Source organism: Cynocephalus volans, chromosome 10 (assembly GCF_027409185.1).
Source record: "Cynocephalus volans isolate mCynVol1 chromosome 10, mCynVol1.pri, whole genome shotgun sequence".
Lineage (NCBI taxonomy): Eukaryota > Metazoa > Chordata > Mammalia > Dermoptera > Cynocephalidae > Cynocephalus > Cynocephalus volans.
In genome coordinates, this window is record NC_084469.1 from 107,880,180 (window position 1) to 107,901,754 (window position 21,575).

General features: G+C 46.7%; 1 protein-coding gene across 2 annotated transcripts; it reads left to right on the forward strand.

Moving 5' to 3' along the window:
• The first annotated feature begins 911 nt into the window (after positions 1–911).
• On the forward strand, positions 912–19,557 carry LOC134389397 (cytochrome P450 4F3). Of its 2 annotated transcripts, none has more exons than XM_063112951.1 (12): positions 912–1,109; positions 3,691–3,835; positions 6,948–7,001; positions 7,096–7,223; positions 13,867–13,988; positions 14,778–15,048; positions 16,187–16,253; positions 16,443–16,572; positions 18,465–18,598; positions 18,694–18,758; positions 18,930–19,012; positions 19,380–19,557. In XM_063112951.1, the coding sequence occupies exons 1-12, from the start codon at positions 912–914 to the stop codon at positions 19,555–19,557; spliced, it is 1,575 nt and encodes a 524-aa protein (XP_062969021.1). The 2 variants fall into 2 exon arrangements, with proteins under 2 accessions (XP_062969021.1, XP_062969022.1); XM_063112952.1 differs by lacking the exon at positions 3,691–3,835 and adding an exon at positions 5,476–5,620.
• Positions 19,558–21,575: the final 2,018 nt, after the last annotated feature.

The window sequence follows — 21,575 nt, forward strand, 5'->3', positions numbered from 1 at the left end:
TGCTTGAACTCTCTCAAGTTCATGCATTTACCTGTCGCACCCTGGCCTTGGAAGGGCAGGAATAGCAGTAAACTTTGGGGCTCAGAGTCATCTTTGACCACCCCCCAACTTACCCTTCACCACCTGTGGGAGGTGCTGAGTCCTGAGGATCCAGTGCCTATACTCTATCAACCTCAGTTGGTTCCTCTGCACCCAGTAGGACCCACCTCTACCCCCTTCACTGCACCTCAAGTTACTCCCCATCCAGCTTGAAAGGTGATGAAAGGCCCAGTGCTCATGTTGTGTCACTATGAGTTGGTTCTTCTGCAACCAGTGGGTCCTGCCCCATGTTTTGGCCGGTGACGCAGGCAGGAATGAGGCAGCTAGGCCTTTGGGGATTGGCTGGCCCAGCCCAGCCCAGCCTCCTGCAGGCTTCCCTAAATCAGTGGACAGGAGCAAAGATCTCCCAGCAGAGGAGGGGGGGGAGTTTTTTGGGGACAAGCTGCTCTTGACAGAAGTTGCCAGGTTGGGAGTGGCGGGGGTGGAGGGACTTGGCTCAGGATAGGGAGGGAAACTGTCCGAGGTGGGGGTGGGTACAGGGATTGCACTGGCTCGGGAATCTGGTGGTTTCCAGGTAACTAACTCCCCCCAGCCCGCCCCAGTGTTTCAGGCTGGATTTTTCTGAACTCTGATCAGCCTCTTCCTTCCTTCCTCTCTCATCAGGCTCTCCTCCTCCTCTCCCAGCTCACTCTGCCTCCTCCCCTGGATCTCCCTGGGTCTCCCTCCCTGTTCTCAGTCCTTGTTGACCCATCTCTGAGCCCTCCCTGCCCTGTCCCCATCACCCACCTTCCCTGCGCCTCTCCACTGTCCCTGGAGCTCCCGAGGCCCTGCCTTGGCCTCAGGTCCTCACCTCTGTCCCACCTGCCTGCAGGATGCCGCAGCTGAGCCTGTCCTGGCTGGGCCTGGGGCCAGTGGCAGCCTCCCCATGGATGCTTCTGCTGCTGGTTGGAGCCACCTGGCTCCTGGCTCGTGTCCTGTCCTGGACCTACACCTTCTATGACAACTGTCGCCACCTCCGATGTTTCCCACAGCCCCCGAAACGAAACTGGTTTTGGGGTCACCTGGGCCTGGTGAGTGAGGCAGCAGGACTGGGTGTCAGGGTGCTTGGACTTCCTGAGGGGCCAGAATGGGGCTCAGGAGTCTGGGAGTCAGGGGGTGGTCTGGGGTCCCGGCAGCAGAGAAGAGAGGGAGGTGTCTCACTCTGTCCTCTGCAGTACCATCCCAAGTCGTCTCACACCTGGTCCCCTTCCCAGCCTGCTCTGGATCCATTTCCTGCCTGTCTTCCCCACATTAGTGCAGAGGTCTGAGGGCTCACAGGGCAGGCTCCACAGAGCAGGGGCCCCCTGGTGTTCCCACATTCTCCACTGCTGGACTTGAGGCCTCCTGAGGGGCAGTGTCCGGGGTACGCCTCCTGCCTGTCCCATTTCCTTGTGTCTACCCATCTCTGGGCTGCCGCATTCCCTCAGAAATTAGCTATGACCCCCCCCCCCCACAGGCACAGCTGAGCCAGGAGAGAGCTGTGGCCAGTCTCTCAACCCCTCCCCTTCCTGGGGCACCTTCCTCTAATCTTGCTGTTCCTCTCTAAGATGTACCAATGCACCCTGTTTCCCAACCTGATAAAAGGTGTCCACTCACTTCCTCTTTCAGAAACCCTCCTGATTCCCTTCCCCCAGACCCTGACCTCTGACTTAGACCTGCTCTTATTTGCAAAGGCATGACTGATGGTTGTGGGCACAGAATCAGTGACATCATGCACAGGATGCCCTGTGCACAGAACCAGGTGTGCAGAAGTTGCCAATAGGTGGGAGCCACCATCCTGATGGACAGTCAGAGCTCACCTCTGTTCCCTGTGGTCTGACAGGTCTGGAAGATCCCAGGTGTATTAGTCCATTTCTGTTGCTTATAACAAAATACTTGGAATTGGGTAATTTATAGAAAACAAGATTTATCGCTTACAGTTTCGGAGGCTGGGAAGTCCAGTCTAGGGAACACATTTGGTGGAGGCCTTGGTGACAGTGTCCCAGGGGTCTCACATGGCAGAAAATGGCAGAGCAGAGAAAGAGAGACTAACCTCTCATGCGCTCTTCTTTTGAAGCCCTCAGAACCACGCCCCTGCTCATTATTAATCCATTCACTAGGCACGATCCTACAATCCAATCGCCTCTTCACACCCCACCTTTCAGTTACCATAATAGGATTTCCCACCCTCAACAGTTACAGTGGGAACTAAGTTTTGGGGGGACATTCAACCCAAGGCACCAGGAGTATTAGTCCATTTGTGTTGCTTAGAACAAAATACTTGGAATTGGGTAATTTATAAAGAAAACAAAATTAATTGCTTACAGTTTTGGAAGCTAGGAAGTTCAAAGTTCAGGGAGCACACGTGGTGAGGGTCTTGGGGGTGGTAACAATGAGCCAGAGGTCTCACATGGCAGAAAATGGTGGAGCAAAGAGACACTAACCTCTCAAGTGCTCTTCTTCTAAAGCTGTCTCCACGCCCCTGACCACCATTATTAATCCATTCACTACAGCATGGTCCTACAATCCAATCACCTCTTCAAGATCCCACCTTTCAATTACCGTAATAGGATTTCCCACCCTCAACAGTAACAGTAGGAATTAAGTTTCCAACATATGAAATTTGGGGAACACAATTCAATCAATCCTCAGCACCAGGTATGCAGACCTTTCTCCATGGGAGGGACGGGAGGCCATGTGAACAAGCAAGGATGTGAGAGGATGTGGGGAACAGCCTTAGGGATAAGTCTTGAGGACACACTGCTGCCCAGAAACCACCCCTATAGATGCCCCCAGGTTGAAATCACTCCAGAATGAGAAAATCCATTCTTTTGAGCCGAGGTGGGCCTCTCTTCAGGCAGACAGCACATCTTCCTTATCTACCCCCCTGGGATGCACCCTGGCACTTAGAGATAACCCCAAGAAGGAAGCAGCAGGACAAAGCAGAGATTCCCTCCATCCATGCAGAGTCCAGACACAAGTTCACTGCAGAGGCTGTGCCAGCTCTGGAGGCTGCCAGGGGGACCCGCTGTGGCCCCTTTTGGGGAGGTGTGTTAGTCAGGGTTCTTCAGGAAAATAGAATCAATTATGTGTGTGTGTGCATGTGTGTGTATATACACACACATATATGAATTGGCTCATGTGGTTATGCAGGCCCAGTTGGTTAGTGTGGTGCTGATAACACCAAGATCCAGGGTTCAATTCCTGTACCCTCCAGCTATGAAAAAAAAAAAAATTATGTAGGCTGAGAAGTCCCACAATATTCTATCTGAAAGCTGGAGAACTACAGAAGCCAGTGGTTTAATTTATTGTGAGTCTGAAGGCCTGGGAACCTGGGGGCTGCTGGTGTAAGTCCTGGAGACAGAATGTGCGATAGCCTGGAGTTCTGACGTCCAATGTCCCAGCTCCAGAAGAGAAAGTGAATTTGCCCTTCTTCTGTTTTTGTTCTATTCGGACCTTCAAAAAACTGAATGATGCCCAACTACGTATTCAAATGCTAATCTCTGCTGGCAACACCCTCACAGACACACCCAGAAATAATTCTTTCTCAGCTATCTGGGCATCTCTTAGCCCAGTCAAGTTGATACCTGCAATGAACCATCACAGGAGGTGACCGCCCTGCCTTGCTTGCAGATCACCCCCACAGAGCAGGGCTTGAGGAAGGTGACTCAGCTGGTGTCCACCTACTCCCAGGGATTTAAGATCTGGATGGGCCCCATCTCCCCCCTTGTCACTTTGTGCCACCCTGACATCATCCAGTCTGTCATCAATGCCTCAGGTACCTATGTGAGCTTGTGGTGGTGGGTGCCGTGGCACATTTGAGAGCTTCCTGCCTCTCCACCCCCAAGATTCTGTGCAGCCCTTATAGGACCCTGGCCCCTCCTTCCCTCTCCTCTCAGCCATCTTCTCTTTCTTGCACGTATTCACTAGCTCTATCTCAGTCCTCCACTGCTGTCTGCCCAACCCACCCTGGTGTCCTGGGTACCAGTGGGGTCCCAAGATGTCTCAATCCAAGGCCCTATCTGAAGGAAGCCCCAACTTTAAGGAGATGGATTTGGACAGAGACACCCCCAACTTTGTGTGGTCAGGAATGGGCCAGAGGGAGATGGGCCATGACAGCTAAGAGGAGAAACAAAGTCTCTGATGGGGCAGACTGGAGGAAGAGTTGCTGGAGCCGAGTTTGGAATGATGACTAGAAATTTTTAAAGCAGTGGGCAGCATGATACAGGGCATTGGTAGCATCCAAGTCCCCCTGCCAGGCCTGGCATCAGCTTGTCTATTCCTAGGCCCAGAGTAATGAGGAGGGCTTGCAGATGATGGGGGATTGGGGCCGCTATTTCTATGATATTCACCTCTGGTGGGTTGGCTCCTTTTCCCCCATCCTGTGACTCATCTGTTGTATGTTCATCAATCTCCTTCTCCAGGTCCCAGGAATCTCCAAGTGGAGATCCTATCCTAGCCTGGTACCCTTTGCATGACCTCTTCCCTTCTCATCCTTGAACAGGCCAGGTTGACCAGGGGAAGGGGCAATGTCCCACAGAGACCATGGCTCTGACACCAAAATGCTAGGTGACTCAGGGTGGATCCCCACCTCTCTCTGACTGCCGAGGTCTGTGTCTGTTTCAGTTTTGAGTAATAGAAACAACCTTGTGTTATCTAAGAAAAGAAAGGGAAACTATTGACTCTAAATTTCAGAGAGGGTGGCCGTCAGGCACCGCTGGATCCAGGTCTCAAACAATGTCATCAGGAATCTGTCTCCATCCTTTGGTTTTACCTTCCTCTGATTACTTTTCTTTTTAAGACAGCCCTTTCCTCTTGGTGTCAACGATGATTACTAGAAGCTCAGTTCCCATGGGAAAGTTTGTCTTTCTCCTGGGTTTCCCCTAAAGGGCCAGTGATTCACTTTAATTGTTCACATCTGGGTCACAGGACCAATTGTTTATTCAATCACCGATCGAATCACAGCTCTGATCGCCCAGTCTTAGCAGACATGGGGCCCCCAGAGCTATTTTTGGGTGGCAAAAAGTTGTTAATGTCTAAGAACACAGGCCCTGGATTTAGACAGACCTGGCCTTAAGTCTCAGGCGTGCCACTTACTATCTGGGAGACCACATGCAAATGACTTCATTATTCAGAGCCTCGGACTCTTTATCTAGAAAATGGGATGGAAGAGACTTGAGGTAAATGTGGTGTTTGGGGTCTAAATGGGGAAAGGCCATTTCTTTCCCTGTAACCAAGGGACCTGGAGAGTCATGTACTGAGGACATGGGGAGGTAGCCCTGGAGGAGGCTCTGCACAGAGAGGACAAAGAGCTGCTGGGTGGAATTCCCAGGGCCCGGGTCTGGGTCTCTGCCCTGCAGGTCCTTCTCTGTGGCAGCCTAGAAGAGTATGAACTGGGTCCTCTTTGTTCTTCCCCAGATTCGGAACTCGGAGGAGAGTCTCCTGTACATACAGAACTTGGCAAGCACCTTTGGGGATATGTGCTGCTGGTGGGTGGGGCCCTGGCACGCAGTCGTCCGCATCTTCCACCCCACCTACATCAAGCCCGTGCTCTTTGCTCCAGGTAGACACTGCACTGGCCACACCTTGCCCACTGAGGACATCTCTGTGTTGCATCCAGATGGTGGATGACCTGAGTCATTCTGAGTGCAGGATGACCTGAGTGCAGACAGAGGGATTGCGGCAGAGATGCCCCAGCCTCTGCCTCACCTGGACTTCCATCTGTCTTGCCTCTGGTCATGTCTGCTCATGTCTGGGCATTTCCTTGTGATATCTGCTGTCTAGCCACATGTTGACACATTTATGTGTACAGCTGGGCCCTGGTTATATCTGGTATATGTTATACCTTGTTATACCTGGTTTACAACAGGGATCATATGAAGATGATAATATGGGGGCTTGGCTATGGCCCAAAACATTTCAGGCATATGGAGTCTATCTTCGTCCTGTGTGAGATGCTGTTTGAGATTGTCTTTTTCTCCTGTTGGTCACATCTAGGCAATGTTTGGGCTGATCTGAATCTGGGACCCAGGGTCCCTTTGTGAAATGTCTGAGACATTATTTGAGTCTTGTCTGAAGCAGGTCTTAAGGTACGTTTGGGTCAGGCCTGATGTTCTGCCTGGGTCACACCTGGGCCATGTCTGGGACATTAACACAATCATATTCAAATAATGTCTGGGGCCCATCTCTGGGGCATGCTGAGGTAATGTCAGTTCATCTCAGGACCATATCAGAGTGTGTTATGTCATGCCACAGCTTGTCATGTATGCTGTGGCCATGTCAGGACATGTTAACACATGTTGGTGTCATGTCATATGTCCCAAGTCTGTGTCAAGAGATGTCAGAGAGTGCCGGGACAGAGAGGTTGTGCTAGGTCTTTGTGAAGGTATTTGTGAGTGTTGTGCTGTGCTCAGGTGTTGCTGAACATGTTGGACCACGTAGGAGCCATGTCAAGGTGTGCTGGGGTATGTCAGGTCATGTTCGGGTGTTCCTGTTCTCTACTCTGCTGCTGTAGCCTAGTCTGGTTCCCCCTTTTTTTTTTTTTTTTTTTTTTTTTTTTAAAAGATGACCGGTAAGGGGATCTTAACCCTTGACTTGGTGTTGTCAGCACCACGCTCAGCCAGTGAGCGAACCGGCCATCCGTATATGGGATCCGAACCCGGGGCCTTGGCGCTATCAGCACCACACTCTACCGAGTGAGCCACGGGCCGGCCCAAGTCTGGTTCCCCCTAATCCCCACTCTCCTCCCTGCTTGCTCCTCCCTCAGCCCCCTCCCTGCTATGCTGGGCTTGAAGGGGGAATTGTAGACTCCTGGTGGGAGCCCCCACCCAACACCCAAAAACCCTCCCCTCCCCCCCTCTATGGCCCCTGATGGTCCTCGTTCCTGTCAGCTGCCATCGCACCCAAAAGTATGACTTTCTATGGCTTCCTGAAACCCTGGCTGGGTGAGTAACTGCATGTGAAGGGGTTGGTTGGGGTCAACCTTGGGGGACCAGGGGAAGGTGACACCTTTGCCCGCTGCCATGGCTGCCCCACTAGGGGATGGGCTGCTGCTGAGTGCCGGTGACAAGTGGAGCCGCCACCGCCGTCTGCTGACACCCGCCTTCCACTTCAACATCCTGAAGCCCTATGTGAAGATTTTCAACCACAGCGTGAACGTCATGCACGTGAGTCGTGTGAGCCCAGGGTCCCAGCTGGAGGGGGAGGGGCCTCAGAGGGATCCGTCTGGAATTTGGCTCTGCTGGAGGGCTTTGGGGTCATTGCTCTTCCTCTCCAAGCCTTGGTTTCCTCAACTGTAAAATGGTGATGATAACCCCTCCTTAAATGTGGTCAAGATAATGGAATGGAGTCACATCCCAGGCACATAGTAGGTGCTCAGAAGGTGGTCATTTCTTTATTTCTCTCACAGACTCTGTAAACTCAAGAGAGTAATGATGAAGATTGTATAGGAACTATTGCAAGTAAACAACCACTTCAAAACTCACTGGTTTAAAGCAAGAAGGGTTTATGATCGTTAACATGTCCCTGGGGTCAGTGGCTGGTTCTCCTGGATGTGGATGGGGTCACTCATGGTAAATGATCAGCTTTGCTGATCCTGGCTCAGGTCTCTCACATGTCTGGGGCTTGGCCAGCTTCAGGCTGATCTGGGATGGCCTCAGCTGGCACCACTGGACTTTCCTCCCTGTGATTCTCTTTTTCCAGAAGGCATCTGGGCCTGTTCACATGGTGGAGAAAGGGTCCCAGGGAGTGAAAGGAGGCTGCAGTGCCTCTGGCGTCTTAGGTTTATTAGTGTTATTATCTCATCATTTTCACCACACTGTGTTGGCCAAAGAAAGTCCAGATCCAAATTAAAAGGAGATAAGGTAGGCTCCATCTCTCGATGGAAGTTGCTGAAAAATCACATTGCAAAACGTGTAGATACAGGGAGAAGTGGAAAATTAGGGTTAAGGGTTTTGTGGTTTTCCTAGGATTTTTTCTTACTTGCAAGGTGATAAGTTAGCTTGTTACTGCTCATGGCTTCTGCCAGAAGGCATCAGACTCCAGGGTCAGAGACAAAGGGTAGTTTATTACTCTTGGCACAGCAAGCATTCTGTACTTCTGATTGGTTTGCATCCTTTCTCCAAGCCACCCGTATCCCGTGGGGATGACACAGGTGGACTTCCACATATCTCTGCTCTTTTAGTATGTTGCATTACAGGGGAGAAGCAATAGGTTTAAGGAATCCGCTTTTATAGCAAGCAGAAGGAAGTCTGATATTTGTTCGGGGGAGTCATTACCTTGTTCTCTGCAAATACAACTGACCCAGTTTAAGAAGAACAGGGCCTTACAATCCTGGCATACTCATCAAAGATTCTCAGGACCCATGGAGGACAGCCTCTCCCAAACTAGGGTTATATATGTGTATGTATATATATTTAATGATTTATTGTAGTAAAACATATACAACAAGAATTGCCATTTTAAGCATTTTACTTTAATTTATTTTCATTTTAAGCATTCTAAAACATACAATTGCATGGAATTAAATACATTCACAATACTGTGCAAACACTACTTTATTTCCAAAGCTTTTTCCTTCATCCTAAACATAAACTCTGTACCTATTAAGCAATGACTTCTCATTTTCCCTTTACCGACCCCCCACCCCCCACCCCCTTCGTTTCTGGTAACCTCAAATCTATTTCTGTCTCTGAATTTTTTTTCTTTTTAATTTATTTTTTCTTAATTTGCCTATGATAACTGTATATATATATTGAATACGATATAATAGTTGGGAAGATTTATACTGTGTGCAATGATCATATCAGGGTGTGTAGCATATCCATTTCAAACATTTGTTACCTCTTTGTGTTGGGGACATTCAACATACTCTTGATGTTGGGAACGTGCAACTACATACTTGAAATTATGCAGTAATTTGCTCTTGACTGTAGTCTCCCTATACTGCTGTAGAACACTAGATCTTATTCTTCCTGTCTCTCTATAGTTTTGTATCCATTGGCCACCCTATCCCCATCCCCCCTCCATCATCCCCTTACTAGTCTCTAATAACCACTATTCGGGCCGGCCCGTGGCTCACTCGGGAGAGTGCGGTGCTGAGAACACCAAGGCCCCGGGTTCGGATCCCATATATGGATGGCCGGTTAGCTCACTGGCTGAGTGTGGTGCTGACAACACCAAGTCAAGGGTTAAGATCCCCTTACCGGTCATCTTTAAAAAAAAAAAAAAAAAAAAAAAATAACCACTATTCTACTCTCTACTTTTATGAGTTCAACTTTTTTGTCTTCCATATGTGAGAACATGTGGTATTCTTTCTGTGCCTGTCTTATTTCACTTAACACATTTTCTCCAAGCTCATCCACATTTCTGCAAATGGCTGAATTTTTTTATGGCTGAGTACTATTCCATTGTGTATACATACCACATTTTCTTCATCCAGCCATCCATTGGTGAACATTTATTTTTTTTATCCCTTCTTGGCTATTGTGAATAGAGCTGCAATAAACACGGGAGTGCAGGTATCCCTTTGACTTGTTGACTTCCTCCTTTGGAAATGTTCCTAGTAGTGGGATAGCTGGATCGTATACTAGTTCTATCTGTAGTTGTTTGAGAAATCTCCATACTATTTTCCATAGTGGCTGTACTAATTTACATTCCCACCAACAATGTATGAGTTCCCCTTTCTCCACATCCTCACCATCATTTGCTATTTTCTTTTTGGTAATAATCATTCTAACTGGGGTGAGATGACATCTCATTGTTGTTTTGACTTGTATTTCCCTGATGATTAGTGATGTTGAGCATTTTTTCACATACCTGTTGGCCATTTGTATTTCTTCTTTTGAGAAATGTCTATTCAGCTCCTTTGCCCATTTTTATTTTTATTTTTTAATTTTTTAAAAGATGATCAGTAAGGGTATCTTAACCCTTGACTTGGTGTTGTCAGCACCACACTCTCCCAAGTGAGCTAACTGGCCATCCCTATATAGGGATCCAAACCTGTGGCCTTGGCGTTAAGAGCACCACACTCTCTCAAGTGAGCCATGAGCTGGCCTGTTTGCCTATTTTTAAATTGGATTATTTTATTTTATTTACTATTGAGTGGTTTGAGTTCTTTGTATATTCTGAATATTAAACCTTTGTTAAATATATAGTTTGCAAATATTTTCTCCCATTCCACAGGTTGTCTTTTTGCTCTGTTGATTGTTTACTTTGCTGTGCAGAAGTTTTTAGTTTGATATAATCCCATGTGTTTATTTTTGCTTTTGTTGCCTGTGGTTTAGAAATCTTATTAATAATATCTTTGCCCAGTCCTAAATCCTGAAGTGCTTCCCTGGTGTTTTATTCTAGAAATTTTATAGTTCCAGGTCTTACAGTTAAGTCTTTAATGCATTTTGAGTTGATTTGGGTATGTAGTGAGAGATAGGGGTCGAGGTTCATTCTTCTGCAAACAGATCTTCAATTTCCCAGCACCATTTATTGAGGAGACTGCCCTTTCCCCAATGTATGTTCTTGGCTCTTTTGTCAAAAATACTTGTTGAGACTGTTTTATGGCCCAGCATATGGTCAATCCTGGAGAATTTTCATATGCTGATGAGAAGAATAAAGTTGTTGGATGAAATGTTTTGTAGATGTCTGTTAGGTCCATGTGGTCTATGGAGCTGTTTAAATCCAATATTTGTTGATTTTCTGTTTTGATGATCTTTCCAATGATGAGAACGGGGTGTTAAAGTCCTCAACTATTATTGTGTTGGCATCTGTCTCTCCCTTAGATCTGATAATATTTGCTTTATATATCTGGGTGCTCTGATGTTGGGTGTATATATATTTATAATTGTTATATCCTCTTGCTGTATCAATCCCTTTATAATTACATAATACCCTTCCTTATCTCTTGCTACAGATTTTGATTTAAAGTCTGCTGTATCTGATATAACTATAGCTACTCCTGCTCACCTTTCTTTTCCATTTCTGTGGAATACTTTTTTTCATCCTTTCACTTTTAGTCTATGTGTGTCTTTGTAAGTAAGGAGTGTTCTTTGCAGGCAGCAGCATATGGATGGGTCTTCTTTTTTTTTTTTTAAAATCCATTCAGCCAGTCTGTGTATTTTAATTGGGGCATTTAATCTGGTTACATTTGTGCTTATTTTTGATATGTGAGGTCTTATTCTCATCATTTTGTTGGCTGTTTTCTGGTTGTTTTGTGTATTCTTTGTTTCTTTCTTTCTCTCTTATTGTTTATTCTTGTGGTTTGGTGGTTTTTCATATTGATGAAGTTCTATTCAGTTCTCTCCTGGCCTGTAGGGTTTATGCTGAAAAGTCTGCTATTAGTCTAATGGGGATTCCATTATAAGTGACTTGACACTTTTCTCTTGCTCTTTTTAGAACTGTCTTTGACTTTAACTTTTGACAGTTTGACTCCAACATGTCTTGTAGTGGGCCTTTTTGGATTGAATCTATTTGCAGACCTTTGTGCTTCGTGGATTTGGATATCCATATATTTCCCCAGACTCGGGATGCTTTCAGCTATTGTTTCCTTAAATAGGTTTTCAATATCTTTTTTGTTTTCTTCTTCTTCTGGAATGACCATAAATTAAATATTTGTTTGCTTGATAGTATCCCATAAGTCTTGTAGGCTTTATTTTTTAAAATTGTATTTTTTTTTTTGTCTTTCTGGGTTATTTTAAAACAGTTGCCTTCAAGATAAGATATTCTTTCTTCTGCTTGATCTAGTCTGTTATTGAGACTCTTGGATTTTTGTGTGTGTGTGCATTTTTCCATTAAATGTATTTTTCAATTCCAGGATTTCTGGTTGTTGTTTTTTTTATAATGTCTATTTCTTTGTTGATTTCTCATTTAGATCATGAATTGTTTCTGACTTCATGGAATTGTTTGTCTGTAGTTTTCTTAAGGTTATTAATTTGAATTCCTTTTCTGGCAAGTCAGGAAATTTTGATTCTTTGCAATCAGTTACTAGAACATTATTATGTTTCTTTGGTGGTACAATATTTCTTTGTTTTTTCATGTTTCTTCTTTTCTTGGATTGACATCTGTGCATCTTCTGGAACAGTTACTTCTTTGAATATTATAGAGAGCTTGCATGGGGAAGGACTTTCACCTGCAAGTGTGTCTTTGGGTTTTGATCGAGTATACTACAAGGCCATCACATTTGTCTGCAGAGGGGGCCCTGCCAGCCACTTCTTGGGTGGTGCTCAAGGCCATGGAGCAGGCCTGACATAAGGGGGCCCAGCCAGCCACTTCTCTGTCAGTGGGTTGTGCACTAGATGAGGCTGCAGAGGGCCCCTGTCAACTGCTTCCTGGGCAGTGGGTGAGGCTGCTAGGTGGCACTGTTGAGGGTGAGACCTCCTGGTGCTTCTCCAGGAGGTCGGGAGTGTGCTTTACTTCCACTGGCCCGGAGATGTTTGTTAGGGTAGGGACTGATGAGCTGTTTTCCTAGGTTTGGAGCTTACACACACAGAACTCAGCCACTGGTGGAAGGGTGGGGTCTGCTTCTCTGATCTTTGGCTGGGGACATGGGTGTGCATCAGTTCAGCAGACCAGGAGTTGTCTTCCCAGATGTGCAGGTCTGGTGTCACAGCTGCCCTTCAGTCCAGGCCTCAAGCTGCTGGGATCAGGGTGTTGTAGTCTCTCCTGTGAGTGCACTGGGATGACTGCAGAGCCTTAGGCTGGAAAAGCAGCATGGCTACTGTCTCCAGAACAGGACAAGCTCCTGCAATGGCTCAGTTTCAAGACGGCACCATTCTCCATCAGCTTGGGTCATGAGGTGGGGGTGGGGAGTGCACAGCATGTGTTCTTGTTCTAGAGTGATGCAGTGCATGTGTTCTAGGCAGCTCCCCACACCTGGCTCTGGGTTTGCAGGGGATGAGGAGTCCTCCTGCAGTAGAAATTTCAGTCCTCTGTGTTGAGGATGGGGGTTGGTTGGTCCCTTTGTCTGTCTTTCAGCCCTGCAAAGGAAAATCTTTCCTGCACCAATCCTGGTAGTGGAGATGTGGTGGCGGAGGCTGTGTGCCTGTCTTTCCTCTCTGTGCTGTCATCCTGGGCTTTAATGATCCACCGCATTCCCACCAGTCTCCTGCTGCACTTCTGAACTCTTCCACAGATGCTCACATTGATGTTTAACTACTGATCCTTTTATGTGTGACAGGAATGTGCTGTGGGCACCTCTTGTCTGCCATCTTGCCCCGCCCACCCATAGGGATATATTTGAAGTCAATTGATAATAATGAAGATGAGGAAAGCTAATATTTATTGAATACTCACTATGTACTAGAAACAATGCCATGTGCCAATTTCATGATATATGTCATCTAATTTAATTTTTACAACACTTTGATGTGTAAGTAATTGTTGCCCTATTTCAGATGATGAAACTGAGGGTTAGAGAGAATAGGGATCTTCCCCAAGTTCACCCAGTTATTAAGTTAACTACAAGTGGTGGAGCAGGGGTTCTAACCTGGTTTGACTTACACCAATGCAGATTGTCTTAGTGTTATTGAAGATTTGACAGGTGGGACCTAGGGGAGGGCAATGAGATGACCAAGGACATGCAGAGCAGAGGAAGCAGAGCTGGGACTTGAACCCAGGTCTTCTGACTTCCAGCCTTGGGTTTTAATCTCCTAGTAGTAACAGTTTCCATTTCCACCCAAATCTAGTTCTCCCTGGTGATGGGTGCCTGGGGCAGAAGAAGAAGAAGCTGGTTCTCAGGGAGTCCAACTTGGTGGTTGGGATTTGTGGAGTGGCTGAAGATAGCCAGGTCTCAGCCTCAGCTCTGTTCCCTTCTCTGCCCAGATCAAGTGGCAGTGCCTGGCCTCAGAGGGCAGTGCCCGTCTGGACATGTTTGAGCACATCAGCCTCATGACCTTGGACAGTCTGCAGAAATGTGTCTTCAGCTTTGACAGCAATTGTCAGGAGTGAGTCTCTGCCCAGGGCCTGGGAACTTGGGCCATGGACCCAAGAGAGAATGTGGGGGAAGAAGGACTGACCAGGGCAACCAGAAGAGCCTTCTTGGAGGAGGTGGGTCATAGCTAGGCTTTGAAAGACAGAGAAGTGGAGAGAGAAACAGTGGTCTTCCACGTAGGTAGAAATGTTCGAGTAAAGGCAAGAAGTCTAGGATGAGAAAAGCGTGTGCACCAGACAGTAGAAATGAGGCTGCAGAAGCCGACAGATCCTAGGTCTTAAGGACATTGAAAAGCCAGGCAAAGGGGGCTGAACTTTATCATGATGTTTCCAGAGAGCCATGGAAGGTGTTTGAGCAGATGATGAGCATAGTAAGAGTTGAGCTCTAGTGAACAGACTGTCATGTAGACGCAAGATAGAGTTGACAATGGATTCAAGGAGGCTGTGGAGGGGGCTGGGTCATGGACCAGTGGGAAGAGGATGAGATCTGAACTATGGAGACAGTTTCAGGAAGGAGAGGAGGCAGGACTGGATCTGGCTAGGAGAGAGAGGAGAGGAGCATGATGTCCAAGTTGTGCTCTGAGTACCTGGGGTATGGAGGCAGCTCACAGAGATGTGATGGAGGGAGAGAAAGTAGTTTGGAGAGTCAAGTTTCATGGCTCACCTCCACCATGTATCATGCAGACATCTGTGTTCAGGTACTCCATTTCTGATGGGAGGTAGCCCCCAGGTGTTGGTGGGAGGTGCTCTTTGATCTTCAGGTGTGTTAAATTGTTGCTTACCTTTATGTCCTCATCCTGCAGGAATCCCAGTGAGTATATTGCTGCCATCTTGGAGCTCAGTGCCCTCGTGGCAAAAAGGAATCAGCAGCTTCTTCTGCACATGGACCTCCTGTACTATTTCACGCCTGACGCCCAGCGCTTCCGCAGAGCCTGCCGCCTAGTGCACGACTTCACTGATGCCGTCATCCAGGAGCGGCGCCGCATCCTCCTCAATCAGGGTGTTGATGATTTCCTCAAGGCCAAGGCCAAGGCCAAGACTTTGGACTTCATTGATGTGCTCCTGCTGAGCAAGGTGGGCTACTCTGGGATCTGAACTGAAGAGGCAGAATGGACCTTGATGTCAAATGTCAGATCAACAACTTGGACTTGATCCAGAGGGCACTGGGGAGCCATGGAAGTTGTAGGAGGGAGGAAGGGATAGGTCAGACATAGGTTTTAGAGACATCTGTATGGATTTCAGTCAGCAGGAGATTGCAGATTCTGAAACTTTGAAAAACCTGAGATTTTACTCTATTTATAAGTTAATAAATTAGTCTGCCACATTTTAATCTGTATCTATATAGTTATGTCTATTCCTGTCTATGTCTTCTCTATGTCTTCGTCTATGTTTATGTCTTTCTCTTGTCTGTGCCTATATCTATGTCTATGCTTATGTCTTTGCCTGTGTCTATATTTATGCTGACAGATGCACTACACCCCCGCTTCAGAGCAGCTCATTTATTATTCACAACAATAACAACAACCAGAGTAGTGTTGTAGCACTGGGTCCTCACTCCTAAATTCCTCTGAAGGCCATGAAATATTTTTACTTGTATGTGCAGCAGACTTTGCACCATAAGAGAGGGGCCCTTACCTTATGAGACTGGATTTTATCAAGGACAGCTGACACATCTGTCCCTTTTTCCTTCCAGTGAGACAGAGATGGAGAGAGAAGGGGGGTGGGGAGAGAGAAAAAGAGAAAGAGAGAGAGAGAAAGTGCTTTGTTTTGAAATCCTCTCCAGAGAGATTACAAAGCCTATAGCTTTACAACTCAAATGACTCCAGGGCAGATAAGATAAAATTCTCTCTCTTTACCACCCTAGAATGGGATCAACTGTTCTTTGAGCAATACCTAATCTCTACATTTAAGGGCAAATTAGCACTCAATCATCTTGTAACCCAGGTTGCCAGCAAACTTTTCTCAGAAAGCCTTAATTATGTGAAAGCAAGAAAATATTCAGGGATCATTGATTCCTTCCACCAGTGATAAAACAGAACTCAAGGAAGCCAAAGAGGGTGGGGTGGGAGTTCTTGTGATGGTGACCAAGAGAGACCTAGGGGTGCAGAATGGGCTTGGATTTCTGGAAGGATGGGTCTTCAGAAGTAGTCTCAGGTTAGACTCAGAAGCCCTCAGAGCTAATGTGATTTTGGGGGGTTTGCCTCCTCTCCAGGATGAAGATGGGAAGAAGTTATCGGATGAGGACATAAGAGCAGAGGCTGACACCTTCATGTTTGAGGGTGAGGGTCGCAGTGTGGAACTACAGTGGGGGTAGGGGTCTCTCTAAACCAGGGATGTGGCAGATGGATCCTGTTTCACTCCATTTTCCCATCCTCCTATCCTCTCTGAGGGTCTCAATGTCAGGGCGCTGTCCACCCCTCTGGTGCTGAGGCATCCCAGAGACACAAGCCTGCCTGGCTACCCCTCAGGCCATGACACCACGGCCAGTGGACTCTCCTGGGTCCTGTACAACCTTGCAAAGCATCCAGAATACCAGGAGCGCTGCCGACAGGAGGTGCAAGAGCTCCTGGAGGACCGTGAGCCTCAAGAGATTGAATGGTGAGTCAGGTCATTGTGGTCTGTCCTGAGCTGCTTTCATTGGCCCTGCTCCCCAGGTGTGGAATAGGAAAGATATTTTGGTTGATTTTGCCATTACCGCTTAGTGGGAAAAGGAGCAGAGCCCAGAGGCAGGGCTTGGTACTCAGACTAGTTAGCAGTGGAAAGGTTGCTGGCTTTTGGGGCAGAAGGATCTGGGTTGCTTAAAAAATCAGATAGATTTTTATTTAAATTGAATGTATTCTATTGGTTCTCTTCCATATATGATTGATTTGTTGAAATAAATCACTTCATAATATTGACACATACCATCCCATAGTGTGGAATGGATATCCATCGATATAAATTTTTTTTTAAAAGTTTGATGTGACGGGTATTAGTTATCCTGCTGTGATCATCCCACGTTTTATACATGTATCAAAATATCACTCTGTACCCCATAAATATGTATAATTATAACATGCAAAATAAATCTTTAATATGTTAATACAGTTTAAAATATTTGCTTAGAGACATTATGCATGTTTCATTAAATTAACCCTTATATACATCTGTTGCTATGGTGAATCGCATCTTTTATTTGGATTAAGGGAAATTTATAAATTTATTTGGAATATAGATTTCACACTTCTTGTTAAACTTAATCCAGGTATTTTATATTATTATTATCACCATCTTTTCTTTTATTTCTTGATTATATCTAAATACAAAAACCAATGATTTATCGATATATATCTTATGCCCAACAAACACAGTATAAACTAAAGATGGTGTGTTGGAAATGTATAGATCATTTGGGAAAAGCTTTTGGGACAACTGGAGAGCTGCCTGAAAAAAGTCAAACCATCCTGCTTCTTATGTCTTATCACAAGATAATGTCCAAATGAATCAAGTACTTAAAACAACAACAAAAACAGGAGCTTTAAAAGCTCTAGATGAAAACGTGGTAAAGTTATAGTATAGTTTTAGGGTAAGGAAAACCCTATTTTGACACGTCTCAAGAGATATTCAGGAAGAGACTGAAAGACTCTAAAATGAAAAAAGAGAGTAGTGTTTATAATATATTGTATGCTACTATATATATATATACATTTTTTTTTTGGTTGACAGTTTACCTAGATACTATTTAATATTTTTTAAAGAGTCTAAAAAGCAGCTCTGGAATCACACATAAAAAACAATAACCTAGGCAAGCTGTGTGTGTGTGTGTGTGTGCATGCATGTGGGTATGTGGCTGGAAAGTAGGTGGTATTGGGCCATAGGGGTGAGTGATGTCTTAATGTTTTCAAATTTGAACCAGTTAATTGTATCAGGTATTAAATTTAAATAGCCACAGAAAAAAGAAGAAAGATTAAAGAAAGGAGTTCAGCTCCCCTACTGGATAATCCATAGTTATAAAAGTTTTTCAGAGGATTCTCTTGTGTTTCCTAAGTATAAAATCACTATCTGCCAAAACAACACATTTACCTTTCCATTTCAAATTGCATTATTCTCCTGTTTCTTCTTGTCTAATTGGGTTTGCTAGTATCTCTAGTATAATGGTGAGTAAGAGAAAACATTAAGTCTGTTTATTTTGTTTCTCACTCATTTGCTTTTTGATTTTGGTTCTTGCCATAAAGAATATTTATTGTTATGCAAACTTGTAAACCTTTTTATGTTGGCTTTTGGATGTTGTGTTTTCCTTAGAAAAGAAACTAAAAATAGCTGGCTAAATTTCTTTGGTACTTTTCTAGTTCTCTGCTTTTTCAATTTTTTCTGCTGTTTTAATGCTCAAGTATATGATCCACCTGGAATTTATTTTGTTATAGGGAGAAAAGGTCTCAGGGGGCAACAGAGGGATTGGAGAACTCTGTTTTTGCTCCATGGATAATTGTTAAGGGGTGATGGTTTCATAGGGATGACCTGGCCCAGCTGCCCTTCCTGACCATGTGCATCAAGGAGAGTCTGCGCTTGCATCCCCCAGTCACAGTCATCTCCCGCTGCTGTACCCAGGACATTGTGCTCCCAGATGGCCGGGTCATCCCCAAAGGTGCCCACAATGTCAGGGATAGGAGGCTCCTGGGCTGGAAGAGGGGCCCATCTGGCTCTGGGACCTTGTTCTGACTGCCTCCTCCTCTCCCACAGGTGTTACCTGTCTCATCAGTATTTTCGGGACCCACCACAACCCAGTTGTGTGGCCGAACCCTGAGGTGCTGCTTCCCCCTCCCCATCCTTGTCCATTCCAGGGGTCCTAGAGAAAGGGGTTGGGTTTAGACATTGGAAATCAGACATCACCTCCCCCTACTACACACATCTGTCTGTCCAAGGCTGGCTGTCCTGGGACACCTCACCCAGCAACCCTGACTCGGTCTTGCCTCCAGGTCTATGACCCCTTCCGCTTCGACCATGAAAACCTCAAGGGGAGGTCACCTCTGGCTTTTATTCCCTTCTCAGCGGGGCCCAGGTGAGGACAGAGATGTCTAAGGTGGGAATGGGTGATGGGTGTGGGGGTCTTGGAGAAAATGGGATTATGGTGTTCTGGACATAACAGTAGGAAAGAGGAAGTTGCAGTGGTCAGAGTTCCACCTGTCATTGTCTCTCCTCCTCCAGAGGTTATGGGCAAGGTCTGGGGAATGGGAGTTGGGTAGGTCCAAGAGTCTGAGCCAGGCTGGGGAGATATGCCAGCCCATATGGGGTCCCAGGCAGGGCTAGCCCCCCTCTCTGCTCCTCAGGCTGATCAGGGTGGGGCGTGAGCCCTAGGCCAGCTTCCTGGTACTATGGGGCCAGGAAGGGGGACCTGGGCACAGTCAGAGTCCCCATCCTTCCCGCAGGAACTGCATTGGGCAGACGTTCGCCATGACTGAGATGAAGGTGGCTCTGGCACTCACGCTGCTGCACTTCCGCGTCCTGCCCGATGACGAGGAGCCTCGGAGGAAACCAGAGCTGATCCTGCGCGCAGAGGGCGGACTCTGGCTGAGGGTGGAGCCGCTGAGTGTGGGACTGAAGTGATGCATCCACCACCCCTAGGCCTGGGAACCGCTCAGACCCCATCTACCTGCCTTTGAAGATTCCCAGGAATAAAATTGTGCTGTTCCTTCTGCCTGTCTCATTGCAGCCAGCAGTGTCATGGGAGACTGGGGATCCACTGAGTGGTCATGGGTTTGTGGAGGTGGAGCTGGTGTCTCTGATCCCAAGACCCATACTGCCTGTCTTGCTGACTACAGAGCCACTATGCTGGTGGCATTTTCTCCCAGAGCCTAAGAATGGACTTTATCCTGTGGGGAATAGGGAGCCATGGGAAGTGTCTGAGCAAGAGAGGGACCAGAGTTTAGGATGGATTTAAGAGGCAAGATTGAGACTCTGACTCAAGGAAGAGAACCTGTAGAGGCAGATGCCTCTGTCTGTGGCTCTGGGTGCCCTCAAGACAGATGTCCCTGGCCGGCCCAGTATATAGGGGAGGAGGCTATCAGCTTCCACCCTGGTGGCCTCTCTGTGATTTCTAGTTTCCTTCCTGCTCTTGCCAAAGCCCGACCCCTGTGTCTGCTTTTTCAAGCTGGTCCCATTTGTGTCCCTCTTCCCCTGCATTCACAGAGTCCCCTCCCTTTCTCCTCTTGGTCCCCTGGTACTGCTCAGGCAGCCTGGACAAAAGACACTGGCTGAGCCACCATCTTTAATCTACCACATGGGGAGGTGAGGGGGATAAGTGGCCTCTTTTTATGACACTACACTTCCCAAGAGTCTCCTGTCAGAATCCCTTTTCTGTGGCTTGGGGTGGTTGATGGTGGTCAGGCTAGTTTTCTAAAGAATCATCACCCAATAAGTAAAGAGAGATAGAGACAGAGACAGAGCAGCAGGAGGAGCTGGGGATAAGGAGGAGGTGAAGACAAAAAAAAAAAAAAAAAAAAAAGTAAAGAAAAGGAGGAGAAAAAGGTAAAAAAAGAAGAAAGAAAATCAATGAGAGACACTGAATAACATGCCCTCGTGGGTGTTCCTAAGCTGTCGTGTGTCCTCTGAAGTTTCACGAAGTTTTCCTCTAGGCCATCTGCCTCCCAGACAAGTTCATCTGATCTTCTTCTTCCCAGGCCGAGAATTTGGCAGCTGCATATCATGTGGTTCTGCCCTCAATATGGCCTAAAGGGACTGTTGGGTTTCGAGTTCTTGATCATGTTGCGTGAGACCTCAACATCTGCTTCTCGTGTTGGCGTCGGTTGGGATTTCATCAGCCACTGTGGTTTTCCAGTGCAGCGGGTTCCTGCTCTCCTCACATCCCTTGATTGTAAGTGACCCTCTAGCCTTTATGATCTCCATGCATTTGAGGATAGAAAGAGCATTAACCTGTCACCTCCATTCCTTTCCATGCTGGGTCTGTACACTTCTGGCAAGGCTTCGAAGGTGGTCCTTCCACATGGCTCACTCCTCCATGTCATTCAGGTTTTTGCTTAAAAGTCACTTCTTGGGGAGACCTTCCTTGATCACAGAGTCCAGAACAGCCCCCCCCAGTCACTTTCTAGCACGTCTCAGTCTGTTAATTTCCCATAATATCATCATCTCTACCATGCACTATTGGTTAAACAGTGCCAGGCCAGTCTAGGCTCTAAGGGAAGGAAAATTCTTCCCCTTGTTGGGGATGCAGAATTTGCAGCCATTACCTTTGAGGGTCTGGGTTAGAGGCCGAGTCTGCATTTTTAGAATGCTGCTGGAAATGACGACACTGCTGGTCTGAAGACCACATTTTGAGTAGTCAGTTCTTAGAGCTCATGGCTACAAAAGTCCCTTTCTTTTCTAACTATTTAATGAGCATTTATTATGTGCTGGGATTCACCCTCACCTGTGCTGTTAGGTGTAATTACTTCGCTGTGTGGCTGCAGCAAGTTACTGCACTACTGTTTCCTCTTCTTTCCTCCTGCTTCTCCCCAGACTAATGTGGGCAGCCTGCTGCTTCTCACCTCCTACTGTGGCTTAAGGAACCCTAACTCCACCCCTGGCTCTTCTTTGGATGGGCCTGTCGGCAGGTGGATCCATGCCAG